At 47.7% G+C, this 16534-nt stretch overlaps 1 protein-coding gene, 1 long non-coding RNA gene and 1 other non-coding gene across 6 annotated transcripts in view; 2 read left to right on the top strand and 1 right to left on the bottom strand.

Moving 5' to 3' along the window:
- LOC121106049 overlaps window positions 1-15061 on the bottom strand; it is a 28177-nt gene extending 13116 nt beyond the window's left edge. The window contains exons 1-2 of the long non-coding RNA XR_005838747.1: window positions 14287-15061; window positions 775-881 (exon numbers count right to left, since the gene is read on the bottom strand). This is a non-coding gene — a long non-coding RNA (uncharacterized LOC121106049). The remainder of the gene's footprint in view (window positions 1-774; window positions 882-14286) is intronic.
- LOC121106121 lies at window positions 7899-8005 on the top strand. The gene has a single exon (XR_005838871.1). It is a non-coding gene; the product is annotated as a U6 spliceosomal RNA (small nuclear RNA).
- On the top strand, window positions 13864-16485 carry SMIM29 (small integral membrane protein 29). 4 transcript variants are annotated; one of them, XM_040644745.1, is made up of 5 exons: window positions 13864-13998; window positions 15068-15191; window positions 15434-15459; window positions 15790-15895; window positions 16042-16485. In XM_040644745.1, the coding sequence occupies exons 2-5, from the start codon at window positions 15141-15143 to the stop codon at window positions 16105-16107; spliced, it is 249 nt and encodes an 82-aa protein (XP_040500679.1). In that variant the 5' UTR covers window positions 13864-13998; window positions 15068-15140; the 3' UTR covers window positions 16108-16485. The 4 variants fall into 4 exon arrangements, with proteins under 4 accessions (XP_040500679.1, XP_040500677.1, XP_008691720.1 ...); XM_040644743.1 differs by having other exon boundaries at window positions 13866-13998; window positions 15068-15251; XM_008693498.2 differs by lacking the exon at window positions 13864-13998 and adding an exon at window positions 14005-14275 and having other exon boundaries at window positions 15068-15251.
- Window positions 16486-16534: the final 49 nt, after the last annotated feature.

A 16534-nucleotide genomic window follows, 5' to 3' on the forward strand; every position in this document is an offset into this window, starting at 1 on the left:
GCTTGTTGTGAGCATTAAATAAGTGGAGGAATGTGTGTGACGTCAAAATTGCTGTGTGATCATTCAGTGGTAGCCGTGACGCCCACGTGCTCAGGGATGGCCAGGGGCTGTGCTGAGTTCACTGTCACAACAGAGACAATCACAGTGCAGAGTGACAAGTGCAATCAAAAGAAGGCTGAGGGAGGGACTGCGTCCTTCCCAGAGGAGCCATCCTCATAAAGGATGCAGGAGTTCTCAGCGAAGGGAACAGCATTGCCAGGCTAGGGCACAGCACTGTGTTCATGTAACAGCAAGTTTGCTGGGACTGGAAAATGATACCGAGAGTGGGCAGGGAGGTGAGAGAAGCAGGAGGGGCCACAGGAAAGGTCAGCCAGGGTCAGGCTTGGCAGGCTGTTTGAACTTCACTCCGCGTGACTGGGAAGCCAACAAAAGTTTTAAAACAGAGCAGTGACTGCATCGGGTTGGACATTTGAGGAAGATGATACTACTATCCGAGTGGTCCCTGTGTTCCAGGCCTTAGCACCAGGCAGTGCGCTGACGGCTTTACATTTAGTCTCTGCTTCGCTGCGGTGGACCTGTGATCATTACCATTGTCTGGTAATGGGAACGGAGGCTAAGGGAGCAAACTACTCTTGAAGGGAATTGGACAGACTAATTTGAAAAAATCCTAGGGTCAAGTCCCAAGGATGTCTAAAGATAATTTTTAAAAACTCCAAGGGAAAATACAGGAGGACTACGAGGGAAGTCCCATGTTCTGTCAGCATCGTGACTTACTATTGGGGGCGCCTGGCTGGCTCAGTCTGAAGAGTGTGCACCTCGTGATCTCGGAGTCGTGAGTTTGAGCCCCACGCTGGGTGTAGAGATGACTTAAATAAACAAACCTGAAAGAAAAAGAAATCAGGTGCCATAAAATAAAAAACTTCATAGAAGAGTCACTAAAACAATGTGATAGAGAAATAAAAGAGAAAATAGAACAGGGGACCGAGGAGCAGACCCATGCACATGTGGGAACACGTTAAGAGCGGGAGGAAATGTGCGCCATGCGGGGAGAGACTGGATTCCTCTGTAAATGGTGTTGGAACACAACTAGCCAAATGGAAGAAAAAACAAAAGGAGCCCCTTACCGCACAACATGCGTGAAAATAAGTTCACAAATGTGTAAAATGAGTCCTAAAACTTTGAGGATAAAATACAGAAGTGAAGTAATCTATCTGAGGTCACACAGGTAATAAACGGAGAAACTGTGTGCAGTCGGACCTGAGGGCCTGCGGCCAGAACCGTGCCCTCTGACCCACTCAGTAGTACCCTGTCCTGGTCACTGTAGAGCCCCACCCACAGTGGGTGTAGAGATTACTTAAAAATAAAATCTTGGGGGGCACCTGGGTGGTTCAGTCATTAAGCATCTGCCTTCAGCTCAGGTCATGATCCCAGGGTCCTGGGATCGAGCCCCGCATCAGGCTCCTTGCTCAGCNGGAAGCCTGCTTCTCCCTCTGCCTCTGCCCCTGCTTGTGTTCCTTCTCTCGCTGTCTCACTCTCTGTCAAATAAGTGAATAAAATCTTTAGAAAAATGAAAAATAAAATTTTGGGGGGCCTGGGTGGCACAGTCGGTTAAAGAGGCTGACTCTTGATTTTGACTCCAGTCTTGATGTCAGGGTCACACACAACCCCGAGACTAAGAGTCACACGCTCTACTGACTGAGCCACCCAGGCGCCCCTGAAGATACCTTTTTAAAAAAACAGTTACCCTGCTCTGGCCACCAAACACGGTCCAGCCAGTGGCAGGTCTAACCCCTGTTCATCACTTCATCACTCACTCATGCACCATTATCTACTCCCATCTCTCTGGTCCCCGTGTTCTTCCTCTGCAGCCTCCCTATAGAATTCCATCCCCAAATTAATCCATTCATTCCTGGACCCCACTTGGCTAGAGCTGCGCCCGCCCAGAGAAAAGCGGATACCGTGGGCTCGTGCCTCCCTCCACTGAGCCTCCAGTGCCGCCCATCCAGGCCCGGTGACTGTCACAGGCCACTTTCCTTCTCATCTGACTTCTCATCAGACCCCTCCCTTCTCCCATTGACGTTCCCGGCCATAGTCCTGTTTCTCCTCCTACCCATACCTTTCAGAGTAGAGTTCCAACTCCTTAGGTTAGCGCCCAATATCTTCTGTGATTTGGCCCCTGCCCACCTCTGCAGATTCTTTTCCTGCCCAACTTTTCCCCTGATCTCCTCAAGCTTCTTGCCGTTCTCCAAACACCATTGCGCTGCCCCACGGCTCACATGTGCCGTGCCCTCCTTTGGGAAAGATCTCGGAGATTCTCTCCCCGCGGTGGGGTCGTGGAACTCCTGTACATGCCCTCGTTCTGAAGGCACCCTCTGAGGCAGGGAGACTCTCTCTGTTCTTGGTACCCAGCTGAGTGGCTCAGAGCAGGTACCTAGGAAATGTGGGGTGAAGGAAGCAAAGGGCCAAGTGATCATTTGGGAATGTGCCCAACACAGGGAAATGTATCCCTAATGTCACCCTGACTCTGGACAGCTATACCAGCCACACACACGCCCCTTCAACTTTCCCCCAAACTGGGAAGGAAGCCAGCACGGCCTGCCCTCCGGGATCTAGCGGGGGAGAAGCTCGGAGCAGGGGGAGGCGGAGCACCCAGAGTAGTCTCCCCACTTTGGGATAACCAACCTCACACCCACCAGGGCCCCTTCCCCACACCTTACTCTTCCTGCCTTGAGTTTGTGGATTAGAGGGGGGAAAGGGGGAAGGTGCTTCGGGGGAGGAAACCCCCAATTCCTGCTATTCCCCTTCTCTCTCAGCCCAGGATCCTGTGAACTTTCCCGGACCTAGGGCAGGCCCTAATGGAAGGCTGGTCCCTTCTGTCGGACCTGTGTCTGAGAGCAGCCAGGGAAGCCAAGCTTGGATTGAAACCCGAAAAGGTCAGGGCAGTTGTGGGGATTTGCAGATCGAGGGGTAGAGTCAAGGGTAATTTGTTTGACTTGTGGGGAACTTGAGCTGAGAAGGTTGAGTGGACCGTTTAGAACAGCTAATATTACTTGAGCAGTTTACAAAGTACTTTCCCATCAGTTCAAACAGTTCCTTGAATGCCTTCCTGCCTATACAGGCCCAGGGCCCTGACCTTCACAGAGACCCTGAGACACAGGTACTTTGGTCCCCACCTCGTTGTTGAGGTTGCTGAAGCTTGGAGGAGACCGAGGACAAGGGAAAAGCAGGTTGGGTGGGGGGTCGGGTTCAGAAGGTGAAGGAGAGCCGGAGGGAAGCAAATACCTTGCAAGTCCGGCCTCTAGTGCTGTCAGGGGCTGGCCAGTAAAAAGATCCCTCCAGCCCCCCTTCCTTCTGATGCATTTTAGGACCCGCTGAGTCCCCTCTCCCTTATTCCTTCAGGATATGCAGCCCAAGCAGGGGGCACCTGGGCTTTGGAAGGAGGGTGAGCCTCCTGGTCGTTACAGAGAAATGACCCATGTGAAGGGGACTTCTGCAGTTTGGGGGCCCAGGGTTGGAACCACCATGGAGGAACCCGGGCAGTCAAGGCCAGCTCAGGGCTGGACGGAGGCAGGAGGCCAGGTTGGGATGGGCCCTCCTGCTGGAACTTCTCGCAGCACCCGTGAGGACCGTAAAATGGAGGGAGCCCAAAAACAACAAAAAGAGACAGCCTTGCTCCAAAGCCCCATGCCTCAGCTCCTCAGACCGCCAGGGACTATGGGGACCCTCTGTCCTAAATCCCACCGGCCTTTATTCTAGAATGGCATGGGGGCCGAGGCTGACCCCCTCTACTGGCCACGGTCTTCTTCAAAGCTCTTCCTCCACTCCTCCCTCGTTCTGGAGCTGGCCCCCTGCTGCACCCACCGGAGAGAGACCCTTGGGCTTCTGAAAGAGGTGTTAGAACCGCTGGAGTGAGGCACGGAGGTGGGAAAGCACAGGGGCTGCAGGCAGGACACCAAGTAGCTTAACGAAAGTGAGCAAAGCCTACCAGGAAGCACCCTCTGAAGTTGGGATTATGAGTAATTTATTTCCTTCTTGTTACGTCTACATTCTCCAACTCTTGAGAGTAATTTTCTTTTTCAATCAGAAAGGAAATAGAGGTGCCTGGGTGGCTCAGTCATCTGAGGGTCAGACTCTTGGCTTCGTGATCTCAGAGTGGTGAGATCGAGCCGGCCTTGGGCTGCGCACTCAGCAGGGAGTCGGCTGGGGATTCCCTCTCTTCCTCTCTCTGTCCCTCCCCACGCTCCCGCGCTTGCTCTCTCTTTCTCTAAAATACATAAATAAATCTTTAAAGAAAAAAAAAGAAATCCACTGTCATTATTTAAAAGGAAGGAAGGGAGGGAGGGAGGGAGGGAGGAAGGAAATAGTCCCTTACACTAATGGAGCATTTTATTATTTACCTAATATTTAGTCCTTTTATGTTATTTCTTTCAGGCAAAAATAATCTTACTTGTAGGTGGATATTATGAATGAATTTTGGAGATAGGGACTCTGAGATTCCATGGTGGTGACTGACTGACTGCAAGGCTCAAAATGGTCGTGAGCAGAGGGGTCGGGGAACTTCGAGCAGCCTGGCGAGGCTGAGCTGGACCAGCATGATGGCGGCCATGAGGATTCTGCTACGGTCTTGGTTCCTCTTTCTTTCTGTGTCTCCCCTTCCCAATCCCTGGGCATGCTTCCATTGAGTCACATCATTAACTCCATTAACTCATTTATAAAGGAAATACGCACTGATAACCTACAGGGCATTCCATTATTTTTTAAGGCATTCTTTATTCATATATTTTTAAAAATTTTCTTGAGGTATAGTTAACATACATTACACATACTCAGGGTGTACACGTGGATAAGTCTTGACATATGTGTTCATATGAAACAATCACAACCAAGTCAGTGGACCTGTCTGTCACCCCCAAAAGTTTCTTTGTGCCTCCTTATGATGCCTCTCTCCTGAACTCCATGCCTCTACCCCCAAGCAAACACGAATCTGCTTTCTGTCATTACAGATTAGTTTGCATTTTCTAGTTTTATAGAAATATAATCACACATCATAAATTTTGTATGTGTTGCAAACTGTCGATTCCAGTTGATAATTTTTGCATACAGATATCCAATTGTTCCAGCCCCACTTGCTGAGAAGGCTGTCCTATTCTGAGTTTGCTTAGTATTTTTATCATGAAAGGATGTTGAGTTTTTGTCAGATGCTTTTCTGCATCTATCGAGGTGATCATGTGGTTGTTTTCCTTCGCCCTATAAATGTGCTGACATTGATTTCCTAGGAATTCAGCCTTGCGTTCCTAAGATAAATCCCACGTGGTTACAATGCATAATCATTTTTAATGGGCCACTGGATGTGATTTACTAGTATTTGTTGAGATTTGTATCTATATTCATAAGGAATATTGATCTAGAGTCTTCTTATGGAACTTTCTCTGGCTTTGGTATCAAGATGATACTGGCCTCATAGAATGTGTTAGGAAGTGTTCCCCTCCTCTTCTATTTTTTTGGAAGAGTCTGAGAGAGATTGGTGTTAATTCTCCTTTCGATGCTTGTAAAGCCATCTGATCCTGGACTTTTCTTTGTTAGGAGGCATTGTAATTTATTAAGATTTGTTCTGTGGCCTAACACATGGTCTGTCCTGGAGAATGTTCTGTGTATACTTGAGAACAATGTATATTCGGTCATTGGGAGGAGTGTTCTGTATGTCCTTCCTCATCTTCTGTATAGGACATGCTGTCCGTTATTGAAAGTAGGGTACTGACACCTCCAAGTCTTCTTGTAGATGTGTCTCTTTGTCCCTTCATTTCTGTCGTTGTTTGCGTCATTCAGCTCCTTCGTGAACTGACCCTTTTATCAATATATAATGTTCTCCTTTGTCTCTTGTAAGTTTTTGATTCAACATCTGTTTTGTCTTGGGGGCGCCTGGCTGGCCCAGTCAGTAGAGCATGTGACTCTTGATCTTGGGGTCATGAGTTCGAGCCCCATGTTGGGTGTAGAGATTACTTAAATAAATCCTTAAAATAAATAAATTAGAATAGAATAGAATAGAATAGAATAGAATAGAATAGAATAGAATAGAATAGAATAGAATAGAATAGGAGTAGGATCTATTTTATCTAGAATTAGCGGAACCACCCTGGCTGGCTGTCTTTTGGTTACTCTTTGCATGGAAGATGTTTTTCCATCCTTTCACTTTCAGCTTATTTGTGTCTTTGGGTCTAAAGTGAGTCTCTTAGGACGCCTGGGTGGCTCAGTGGGTTAAGTGTCTGCCTTTGGCTCATGTCATGATCCCAGGGTCCCAGGATCGAGTCCCGCATTGGACTCCCTGCTTGGTGGGGAGTCTGCTTCTCTTTCTCCCTCTGCCTGCCACTCCCCCTGCTTGTGGCACTCTCTCTCTCTGACAAATAAATGCATCTTAATAAAGTGAGTCTCTTGTAAGCAGTAGATACTTGGATTTTTAAAAGATATTTTTGACCATTTTAAAGTGGACAGTTCAGTGGCAGTAAGTACATTATTGTGTACCCACCACCATCCATCTTCACAACTTCTTTCGTCTGCCCAAACTGAAACTCTGTACCCAGTAAATAATAATTCTTCATTTCCCCCTTGCCCCACCAGTGCCCAGAAAACCCCACTCTACTCTCTGTCTCGATGAATTTATTACTAGAGTATGGAGAGTACTAGGTACCTCATATAAGTGAAATCATTAACATCTGTCATTTGTAACTTTTTTTTCACATAGCATAATGTCCTCAAGGCTCAGACATGTTGTGGATGTGTCAAAATTTCAGTCTTCTTTAAGGATGAGTAATATTGCATCGTATTGTATGTGCCATAGTTTGTTTATCCACTTATCCGTCAGTGGATGTGTGGGTTGCTCCCGTCTTTTACCTAACGTGAATAATGCTGCTGTGAACACGAACGTACAGATATCTGGCCGAATCCCTGCATTCGGTTCCTTTGCGCACATACTTATGTAGAATTGCTGGATCGTGTGGAAATTCTATTTTTAATTTTTTGAGCAACTGCCATACTGTTTTCTACAGTGACTGTACTTTCTATATTCTCACCAGCAGTACTCAAGAGCTCCAGTTTCTCTACCTCCTCACCAACATTTGCTTATTTTATGTTTTGTTTTGTTCTAAGTAACAGCCACCCTAATGTGTGTGAAGTAGTATCTTGTTGTGGTTTTGATTTGCGTTTCCCCAATTAGTGATGTTGCGCATCTTTTCATGTGCTGACTATTTGTTATCTTCTTTGGAGAAATATCTATTCAATTCCAGTTAGAGCATCTGTATTTATTTATTTTCAGTTAGATCATTTTTAAATCCATTCTGCCGATCTGTCTTCTTCTGTGTGTAGTAAAATATACATGAAATTTACCATTAAGTATACAATTCAGTGGTATCAACTACATTTATAATATTGTACAGTCATCACCAAGCTCTGTTTTTCATTGGTGAGCTTAATCCGTTTACATTTAAAGTCATTACTGGGGCACCTGGCTGGCTCTGTCGGTAGAGCATGCGACTCTTGATCTCCAGGTTTTGAGTTCAAGCCCCATGTTGGCTGTACAGATTACTTTAAAATAATAATAATAATGATAATAATAATAATAAAGTGATTACTGATATTAAAGGATTTACTTTTGCAAGTGTTCTTTTCTAGATGTCATCTTTTTCTTCCTTAATCCTTCCAATACTGCCTTCTTTTGTGTTTGATTTTTTTCTAGTGTACCATTTTGATTTCCTCTTCATTTCCTTTTCTGTATATTTCCTACTTGTTTTCTTAATGGTTACCATAAGGATTACAATTAACATCCTAGGATTAATAGCTAATTTTTCATCAGACACCGTGAAGACCAGAAACAAGTAGGATGATATATTTAAAGTATGGATAGGGGGCTCACTTCAGCAGCACATATATGAAAATTGGAATGATACAGAAAAGATTAGCGTGGCCCCTGCACAAGGATGACATGCAAATTCATGAAGCATTCCATATTTTTAAAGTTACACTTACAAAAAAATTAACTAAAATAAAGTACTGACAGAAAAGGAAAAAAAAAAAACAAACAACTGTCAACCAAGAATTCTTTATCCATGGGGCGCCTGGGTGGCTCAGTTGTTAAGTGTCTGCCTTCGGCTCAGGGCGTGATCCCAGAGTCCTGGGATCAAGCCCCACATCAGGCTCTTCTGCTGGGAGCCTGCTTCTTCCTCTCCCACTCCCCCTGCTTGTGTTCCCTTTCTCTCTGTCTGTCTCTCTCTCTGTCAAATAAATAAATAAAATCTTTAAAAAAATTTAAAAATAAATAAATAAATAATAAATAAATAAAAAACATTCCCAGATACACAAAAACTAATGGGATTTGTTGCTAGTAGACCTGCCCTACAAGAATTGTTAGAGGGAGTCCATCAGAGTGAAATAAAAAGGCACTAGATGAAAACTCAAAGCCACATAAAGAAATAAAGATCATTGGTAAAGATAACTACACAGTAAATTTTTTTTTTAAGATTTTATTTATTCATTTGACAGAGAGAGAGAGACAGCCAGCGAGAGAGGGAACACAAGCAGGGGGAGTGGGAGAGGAAGAAGCAGGCTCACAGTAGAGGAGCCTGATGCGGGGCTCGATCCCAGAACGCCGGGACCACGCCCTGCGCCGAAGGCAGATGCTTAACAACTGAGCCACCCAGGTGCCCCAGTACAGTAAATATTTTTAAAAACTAGTATTATTTTATTTTTGGTATGTAACTCCTTTTTGTTTCTTATATGATTTAAAAGATGCATAAAACAATAATCACAAATCTATGTTCACATGTACATAATGTATAAAGATGAATTTGTAACAATAACAAGATAAAGGGGGTATGGAATTGGATAGGAGGCATTAATGTATGCTATTAAAGCTAAGATGGTATCAATTCAACCTAGATTGTTATAAATTTATCTATTTCTTCTTAAGTGCACTTAGGTAATTTGTGTCTTCCCATGTGTTCTCTATTTCAACTAAGTTGTTGAATGTATTGGCATAGATTTATCCCTAATATCCCCCTTATTATTCTTTTATTAGCTGTAAAAATCTGTTGTGATGTCACCTCCCTCATTCCTGATATTGGTGATTTTTTTTTTCCTGATCATTCTGGCGAGAGGTTTATCTCTTTTGTTGATCTTAAGCACCTTTTGGTTTCATTGATTCTTCTTTATTTTTCTGTTTTCTATTTCAAAGATTTCTGCATTGATCTTTGTTATTTTCTTCTGCATACTTTGGTTTCAGGTGGAAGCTGGGTCATTGACATGAGATCTTTCTTAAAAAAAATAAAAGGCATTTAGTGCCATAAATTTCTCTAATAGAGGTGTGCCCTACAAATGTTGTGTTTTCATTTTCATTCAGTTCAAAATATGTCTAATTATTATTTTTAAAATATTTTTTATGGGGCGCCTGGGTAGCGCAGTCATTAAAGCGTCTGCCTTCGGCTCAGGGCGTGATCCTGGCGATCCGGGAAATAAATAAAAAATAAAATATTTTTTAAATTTTATTTTTAAATAATCTCTACACCCAACGTGGGGCTCACATTTACAACCCTGAGATTAAGAGTCACGTGCTCTGCCTACTGAGCCAGCCAGGCATCCCCCTAATTATTTTTTTATCTAGAAGTGTGTTATTCATTTCCAAACATTTGGGGATTTTCCAAGGATCTTTCTGTTATTTGTTTATTTTTTCTTTCTTTCTTTTTCTTTTTAGAGAGAGAGAGCGAGTGAGGCTGGGGGGAGGGGCAGAGGGAGAGAGAATCTTAAGCAGCCTCCAAACTTGGTGCAAGCCCAACGCAGGGTTCAGTCTCATGACCCTGAGATTATAACCTAAGCTAAAATCAAGAGTCAGGCACTTAATTGACTGAGACACCCAGGCGCCCCAGAATATTACAATAATATATTTCCATGTCTTGTCTAGCCTTTATGCTATTGACATAATACATTTTACTTTTACATATGTTAACTGGAATCCTTTTAAATTTGAGACTTGTTTTATGGCCCAGAATATGGTCTATTTTGGTAAATGTTCTCAGTGCACAAACCCCATGATACACTATCATTTTTTAAACATAATTATCTTTTAAAAAGATGTAAGTAATAAGAAGAAAACACATATATTTGTACTCAGTTGGTTACCATTGCCAGAGCTCTTCATTCCTTTGGGTAGGTCCATATTTTTACTTGGTACCTTTTTCTTTTTGCCTGAAGAACTTCCTTTAACATTTTTTTGTAGTGCAGGTCTGCTAGTGATGAATTCTTTCAGTTTTTATATATCTGAAGATGTCTTTATTTCACCTTTGTTTTTGAAAGATATTTTTTACGAAGTTTTAATTTGAATTCCAGTATAGTTAACATACAGTGTTATGTTAGTTTCAGGCGCACAATATAGTGATTCAACACTTCCATACATCACCCTGTGCTCCTCACAACACGTGCACACGTCCATCCGCATCACCTGTTTTACCCCCCCCCCCCGCTCTGGTCACCACCAGTTTGTTCTCTAACATTAAGAGTCTGTTTCTTGGTTTGTGTGTGTATGTGTCTTTCTTTCTCTTTTCCTTGGCCTATTTTTTGTTTGTTTCTCAAATTCCACATAAGTGAAATATTATATTTGTCTTTTTCTGACTTACTTTGCTTAGAATTATACTCTCTAGCTCCATCCATGTTGTTGCAAATGGCAAGATTTCATCCTTTTTTATGGCTGAAAATACTCCATTGTATATTTGTACCCCATCTTCTTTACCCATTTATCTATCAGTGGACCTTTGGGCAGCTTCCATAATTTGGCTGTTGTATGTTTTTGAAAGATATTTTTGCCTAATGTTCTACATTGGGAGGTTTTCTTTCAATACTTTAAAGATATTGTTTCACTGTCTTCTTACACGGATCGTTTTGGGTGAAAATCTGATGTCATTCTTAACTTTGTTCCTCTGTACATTACATCTTTTAAGATTTTCTCTTTATTACTCATTTTAAGCAATTTGATTATAATGTGTCTTCATATAGATTTTGTTCATGTTCCTTTGCTTGGGGTTTATTGTGTTTCCTGGATCTGTGGGTTTATAGTCTTCATTAAGTTTGGAAACTTCAGTCCTTATTTCTTCATTTTTGTCCCCTCTTTTTCTCTTCTCATGGGTCTCTAATTACCCATATATTAGGCCATTTGAAATTGTCTCACAAGTCACTGATGCTCTTGTAATTTTTTTTTTTAGATTCTTTTTTGTCTCTTTCATTTTGGATAATTTCTATTCTAATGCCTTCGTGTTCACATATCTTTTCTTCTGCAATATCTAATCTGCCATTAATCTCATCTGGTATATTTTTCATCTTGGACATTGTAGATTTCGCATCAGAAATTCAATTTGAGGCTTTTTTATATCTTGTCTCTCAACTTTTTGAGCATAGGGAATACATTATAACTGTTTTAATGTCCTCCTTAGGCCCAACGTCTTTCAGTTCTGGGTTAGTTTCAGTTGATTACAGACTGTTTTCCTTCCTCTTTGCATGTCTAAATATTTATGGATCCATTTTTTTAATGGGTGCCACACATTATGATTGTTATCTTATTGACGGCTGGATAGCTGCATTCCTATAAATCTTGAGCTTTGTTCTGTAATGAATTTACATTACTTGTCAACAATTTGATCTTCCTAAGTGTTGTTTTTATGGTTTGTTAGGTAGGTCCAGAACAGGGAGACGTAAGGATGAGCAAGGCATTAGTGAAGGTGGATACATAAGCCCAGGCACAAACCATAGCAAGACAGGTAAGGGGACAGTCGAAACTTGATCGGGGTGGCAGAGTGCAGCCTCAGCTCTGCCCTATATCTCCCCTTCCTGAGGTAGCAGCAGCATGAAGAGAGCAGGGAGGGCTGAAGTATTCCCTTGCTAGGCTCGGGGGTACCCTCATGGGATCCGAAGCCTTATCACAGGAACAAACCAGGCTTCAGATACAGACATGGAGCAGCTGCTGGCACAGAGCTGCCCAGAAAGAGTGGCCCAGCTGCCATTCCAGTCTGCTCCACCCTAGCTGACCACACCAAGGGCCCTGGGAAGCCACCACACTGCTCAGGGCCGCGGCTTACTCATTTGTAAGCTGGAGTCACCGCACCTGCCCTGCCTAGCTCAGAATGGTGTTCTGTCCTGGGAGTAAGGCGTGCTCACTTCAGCAAGCACATGTACTAAAACTGTCCTGGAAGTAAGGGAAGCAAAAACATGTTTCTGACACTGAGACCCTGGTCCTTTCTACACACTGGCTTAGCCAGCTGGCCCCTAAGCCCACTCCTAGAGGGCCCTCAAGATATGTGGTCAGAAGCTGTGAGGATGAGGACAGAGGTTGGGTGTGTGGGCAGCCAAGGGCATCTATGTTCTAAAACCTATCATTGATCCTAACCTCCTTGCAAGGCAGGCTCAGCCACGGAAGATGGCCTCCTCCCTTGGCCTTCAACTCTGATAGAAGCCTGGAATGAGTGGTCTCCTTATTCTGGAGACTCAAAAGCCTGAGAATCCACCTGGAGCCTCCAGACCTGGACATTTCTGTCATTCCTTTCCCTTTATCTCTGATTTCCTGCCAGTCAGATGACGGTGTCTGAAGGCAAGAGGCCAGAGTTCCCAACTGCCCTCTGGTTCTAGGCTGGGTCATCTCTGCATCAGACCTGCCCTAATCCAACCTCGTTCGGAAAAGCCTGAGGAAACAGGCCAGACCAGACCAAGTGACTCAACCATGTCCGTGCAATTGGCTGTCTCTGGCAAGAATAAGGTGGTCCAGTTTATCCCTCTATCTCCAGTAGCACCCAAGGATCCTGGAGAGCCTCCGCCTGGTTCAGTTCCCACAACTTTTATGTTCTTGGGTGTCTTCCATCACCTGCCAGTCTGGAGTTTTCCTAACCGTGTGTGATTTTGGGGGAGAGGTGGGAAGGTCTGGGTACAAAGCCACGCCCATGTATTTGAGGTAATTGTAGATTCACATGCAGTTGTAAGAAACAATAGACATCCCCTGTACGCTTAGCCTAGCTTCCCCCAGTGCTAACTTAGAGAAGTATCACAACCAGGATGCTGACATTGGTAAAATCCATCAATCCATCTCTAGTGTGTGCCACTGTAGGGATCAGACCAGTAGAGCTTCCGAATTTACCTACTTCTCAAGTTCCTTGTGGCCCAGGGGGGCTGCACCCCGCTGCTCCATCTGTGCCCCTGACAACTGGATGGAGGTTAGCGGGGGATTTAACAGGGCGTGTAAGTGCTAGACTCCTTATCCACGTCATCGATTAATCCTCACAAGAGCCTGTTTCACGGACCTTAAGACTGAGGCGCAGAGAAGGGTGGAGGGTAAGTGGATCCCAGGTCCCATGGGGGCAAGAGCTAACCCAGGCTTGCCCACTCTATCTACCCTCAGAGCACAGCCCATTGGGCCACTCCGGGCACTACGGGGCTTGGAAGGCTCCGCAAACATTAATGGAGTCCTTGTGGGTCCCGGGCAAGGTCCCGGTGGCAGGGACAGCAGCCAGTCGCCGCACGCCGGGACTAAGTTTCAGGGCGTGGCTTGGGCCTACACCTGGGCTCCACCCCCGAGGACCAGCAATCCCAACGCCCGGCCGCAGCCGGCGATGGGAGCTCCCCACAGCGGGCGCCCAGCGGGGGTCCGCCCCGGGGGACGCCGGGAAGCCACCCGGCTCCGCCCCGCCCCTCCCCGCGCGCTCTCCTCCCCCCGCTGCGCAGCGCTCGCCTGCCCCCTGCTGCCGGGGGGTGGACCCTGCAACCCGGGCACTCCCCGCCTTCGCACCGCGCACCCCCCATCTCGGGATTGGCCGCTCCAGAAGTCTCCGGGCCGTCCGCCTTCCGCCACTGGATTGGCTGGGCCCCGGGACTGAGGCCCCGCCCATTTCCCCGGGTCCTTTGATCACGCGCCTGCCGGCTCTTCCGGGGCCTGGGAGCCAACCGAGGGCGTTCCTGTCCGGGCTGCAGCGGCGGGAGGTAAGGCATGATCGGGTTGGATGGACTGCAGAGCGCCAGCACGGGTCCACGTCTCGGGGTGCCGGGATTCCAGGATACCCGGGCCCTCTGCGCAGCCCCCAAACCTCCCTTCCCCGGCCTGAGCCGCCCGGCGCCGTGAGAACTACCTCCCACTCGCCGATGCTGGTCCGCATCCTAGGAGCGGTCCGACACCCGCCCCACTTCGGCCTGTCCCCTCGACCGTGGGACGGTGTGCATGCGACCGGGGAAGCTCGGTGCCCCACGGACACCGGGACAGGTAGTTCATACCTTGCCCTCCAATGGAGACCCAAGCGAAGCGGGGTCGGGGACCTTGGGGTCTGCGTACAGGAGCCCAGCGACAATCTCCTAATATCCGTCGACGGGAGCTGAACCTCTCACCTCTGCCTGTCAGCCCAGGCTAAGGGGAGGGACCTGGGCGGAGCCCCGGGTGGGGACCAGAGGGAGGTGACATCACCTCTCAGATACAATCCAGCCCTGCCCACTTGTGTCCACCCTGGCACGAGACCAGTGGGGGAGAGGCTGTCCCGGCTGTATATCTGCAGTAACACCAGGGACAAGGAGGGCATAGGGAGGGCCTATAGCCTAAAGTGTGGGGATTGGACCGGGACTGAGGCAGGCTCCTGCAGATGCTCCTACCTCACCCCCTAGGCCTCACAGTGCAGGACCCTCATATTTTTGTCAGATCTCCCCCTTTTGCTCCACTGGATAGGTGGTGGCAGCCCAGTGTTCCAAGAGGTTGGAATAGGAGTTGGGAATGTGTATCTAAGCTTTTCCCAGTTGAAATGTGCACATGTTTGGCCGGCACCTGAGCTGGGACCCACCCTGATTTGGGGTAGGAGCCAGGTAGGGCTCTGGGCCTCCCCTTGGTGCCCTCTACACCCAGGATTTCCCTGGAATCACTGGAGGGTTACACCCAGCACACTGACCTGGAGGATCCCTCGTCCCAGTGCCTGACCTAAGTTTTGATACATCACCCGCTCTTGGAGAGGGATGCACAGCTTGGATGTCACCCTGGGTGAAACTGATAACCTCCCTTTCTCCTCCCCAGGGAGCCCAGCAGAGGCGCCCTCCCGAGGCACTACTGCCCATGCTGACTACCCAGCCCTCCGGCTGCCGATGTCATGAGTAACACTACAGTGCCCAATGCCCCTCAGGCCAACAGCGACTCCATGGTGGGCTATGTGTTGGGGCCTTTCTTCCTCATCACCCTGGTCGGGGTGGTGGTGGCTGTGGTAAGGAGCCCCCACGGACACACATACACACCCACACCTCTGCTGAGGTGGGGGGGGTGCTGGTCCAGCCCGCCTGCACACATGTCTCAGCTATCCTGCTGTGATGGGTGAAGGGGGGTAGAGGTGGGTCTCTCGCGGGCCATCCTGGGTCAGCAGGCCCCACAGCGCTGTTTCTGTTACAGGTAATGTATGTCCAGAAGAAAAAGCGGTGAGTGTCCCTGTCCCCAGTGTTACCTCCCCTGCATTCAGCTTACATTTCTTCCCATAGGCTCGGGTTCTCTACATCCACGGTTAAGACGCCCCTCGGCTTTCCTTACACAAGCCTGAAATTCCCTACACCCCATCGTTAGGTTTTCCTGCCCAAACTGGGCTTACCCACCGAAGAGGGGTCCCTTCTAGAACGGGGCATGTATTCTCAGAACGCTAGTGTGCCCCCAAAGGCTCCCGCTGGAAGGGTCCCTGCCTTGGTGGGTAGAGACAGGGCAGCCAGGTGTGGGGGTGGGCACCCCCGGGCTGAGCGCCCTCCTCTGCTCCCCAGAGTGGACCGGCTTCGCCATCACCTGCTCCCCATGTACAGCTACGACCCCGCCGAGGAGCTGCATGAGGCCGAGCAGGAGCTGCTCTCGGATGTGGGGGACCCCAAGGTGAGCACTCGGGGGGCAGGAGAATCAGCAGCCTGGTTCTGCCCTCAGCCCGGACCGGCTGGGCCAAGGCTAGCGGGGTGCCCGCAAGGCAGTGCTGCGGCCTCTGCCCTGGACCTAGCCCTGTGGCTCCGTCTCCCCCCCCACAGGTGGTACATGGCTGGCAGAGTGGCTACCAGCACAAGCGGATGCCCCTGCTGGATGTCAAGACCTAACCTGAGGCGCCCCCCCCCCACCCCGCTCTCCAGAACCATGGGGTCTTGGGAGAGCCCGGGGCCTACAGCCTGCGGCTTCCTTCCCCACTTGCACTCACCCGGCTCCCCCTGCTGGGAACTGGGTCTCCTCTCCTCCCATCCGCCCCGGCAGCGCCTCGCTCCCCTGGCCAGGCCTTCAGTCCTTGGTAGGCCGAGCCTTCCACCGCTCCCCTGGGCTCAGTTTCTCCTGCCCCGTTGGAAGGGTGGTTGGAGACAGTTTCCTGGGCACCACCTCTCTCTTGAGCCCTCCCCAACCTGGCTTTGGATTTGTTTCCATGGTGACAGGGCCTAATGTATAGTATTCAGTATATATATTTTGTAAATAAACTGTTTTGTGGCTAGGGGTGTGGTCACTTTCTTTCAGGAGAGGCTTAAGTTACCTTCCCTG

Source organism: Ursus maritimus, unplaced genomic scaffold (assembly GCF_017311325.1).
Source record: "Ursus maritimus isolate PB19 unplaced genomic scaffold, ASM1731132v1 scaffold_30, whole genome shotgun sequence".
NCBI lineage: Eukaryota > Metazoa > Chordata > Mammalia > Carnivora > Ursidae > Ursus > Ursus maritimus.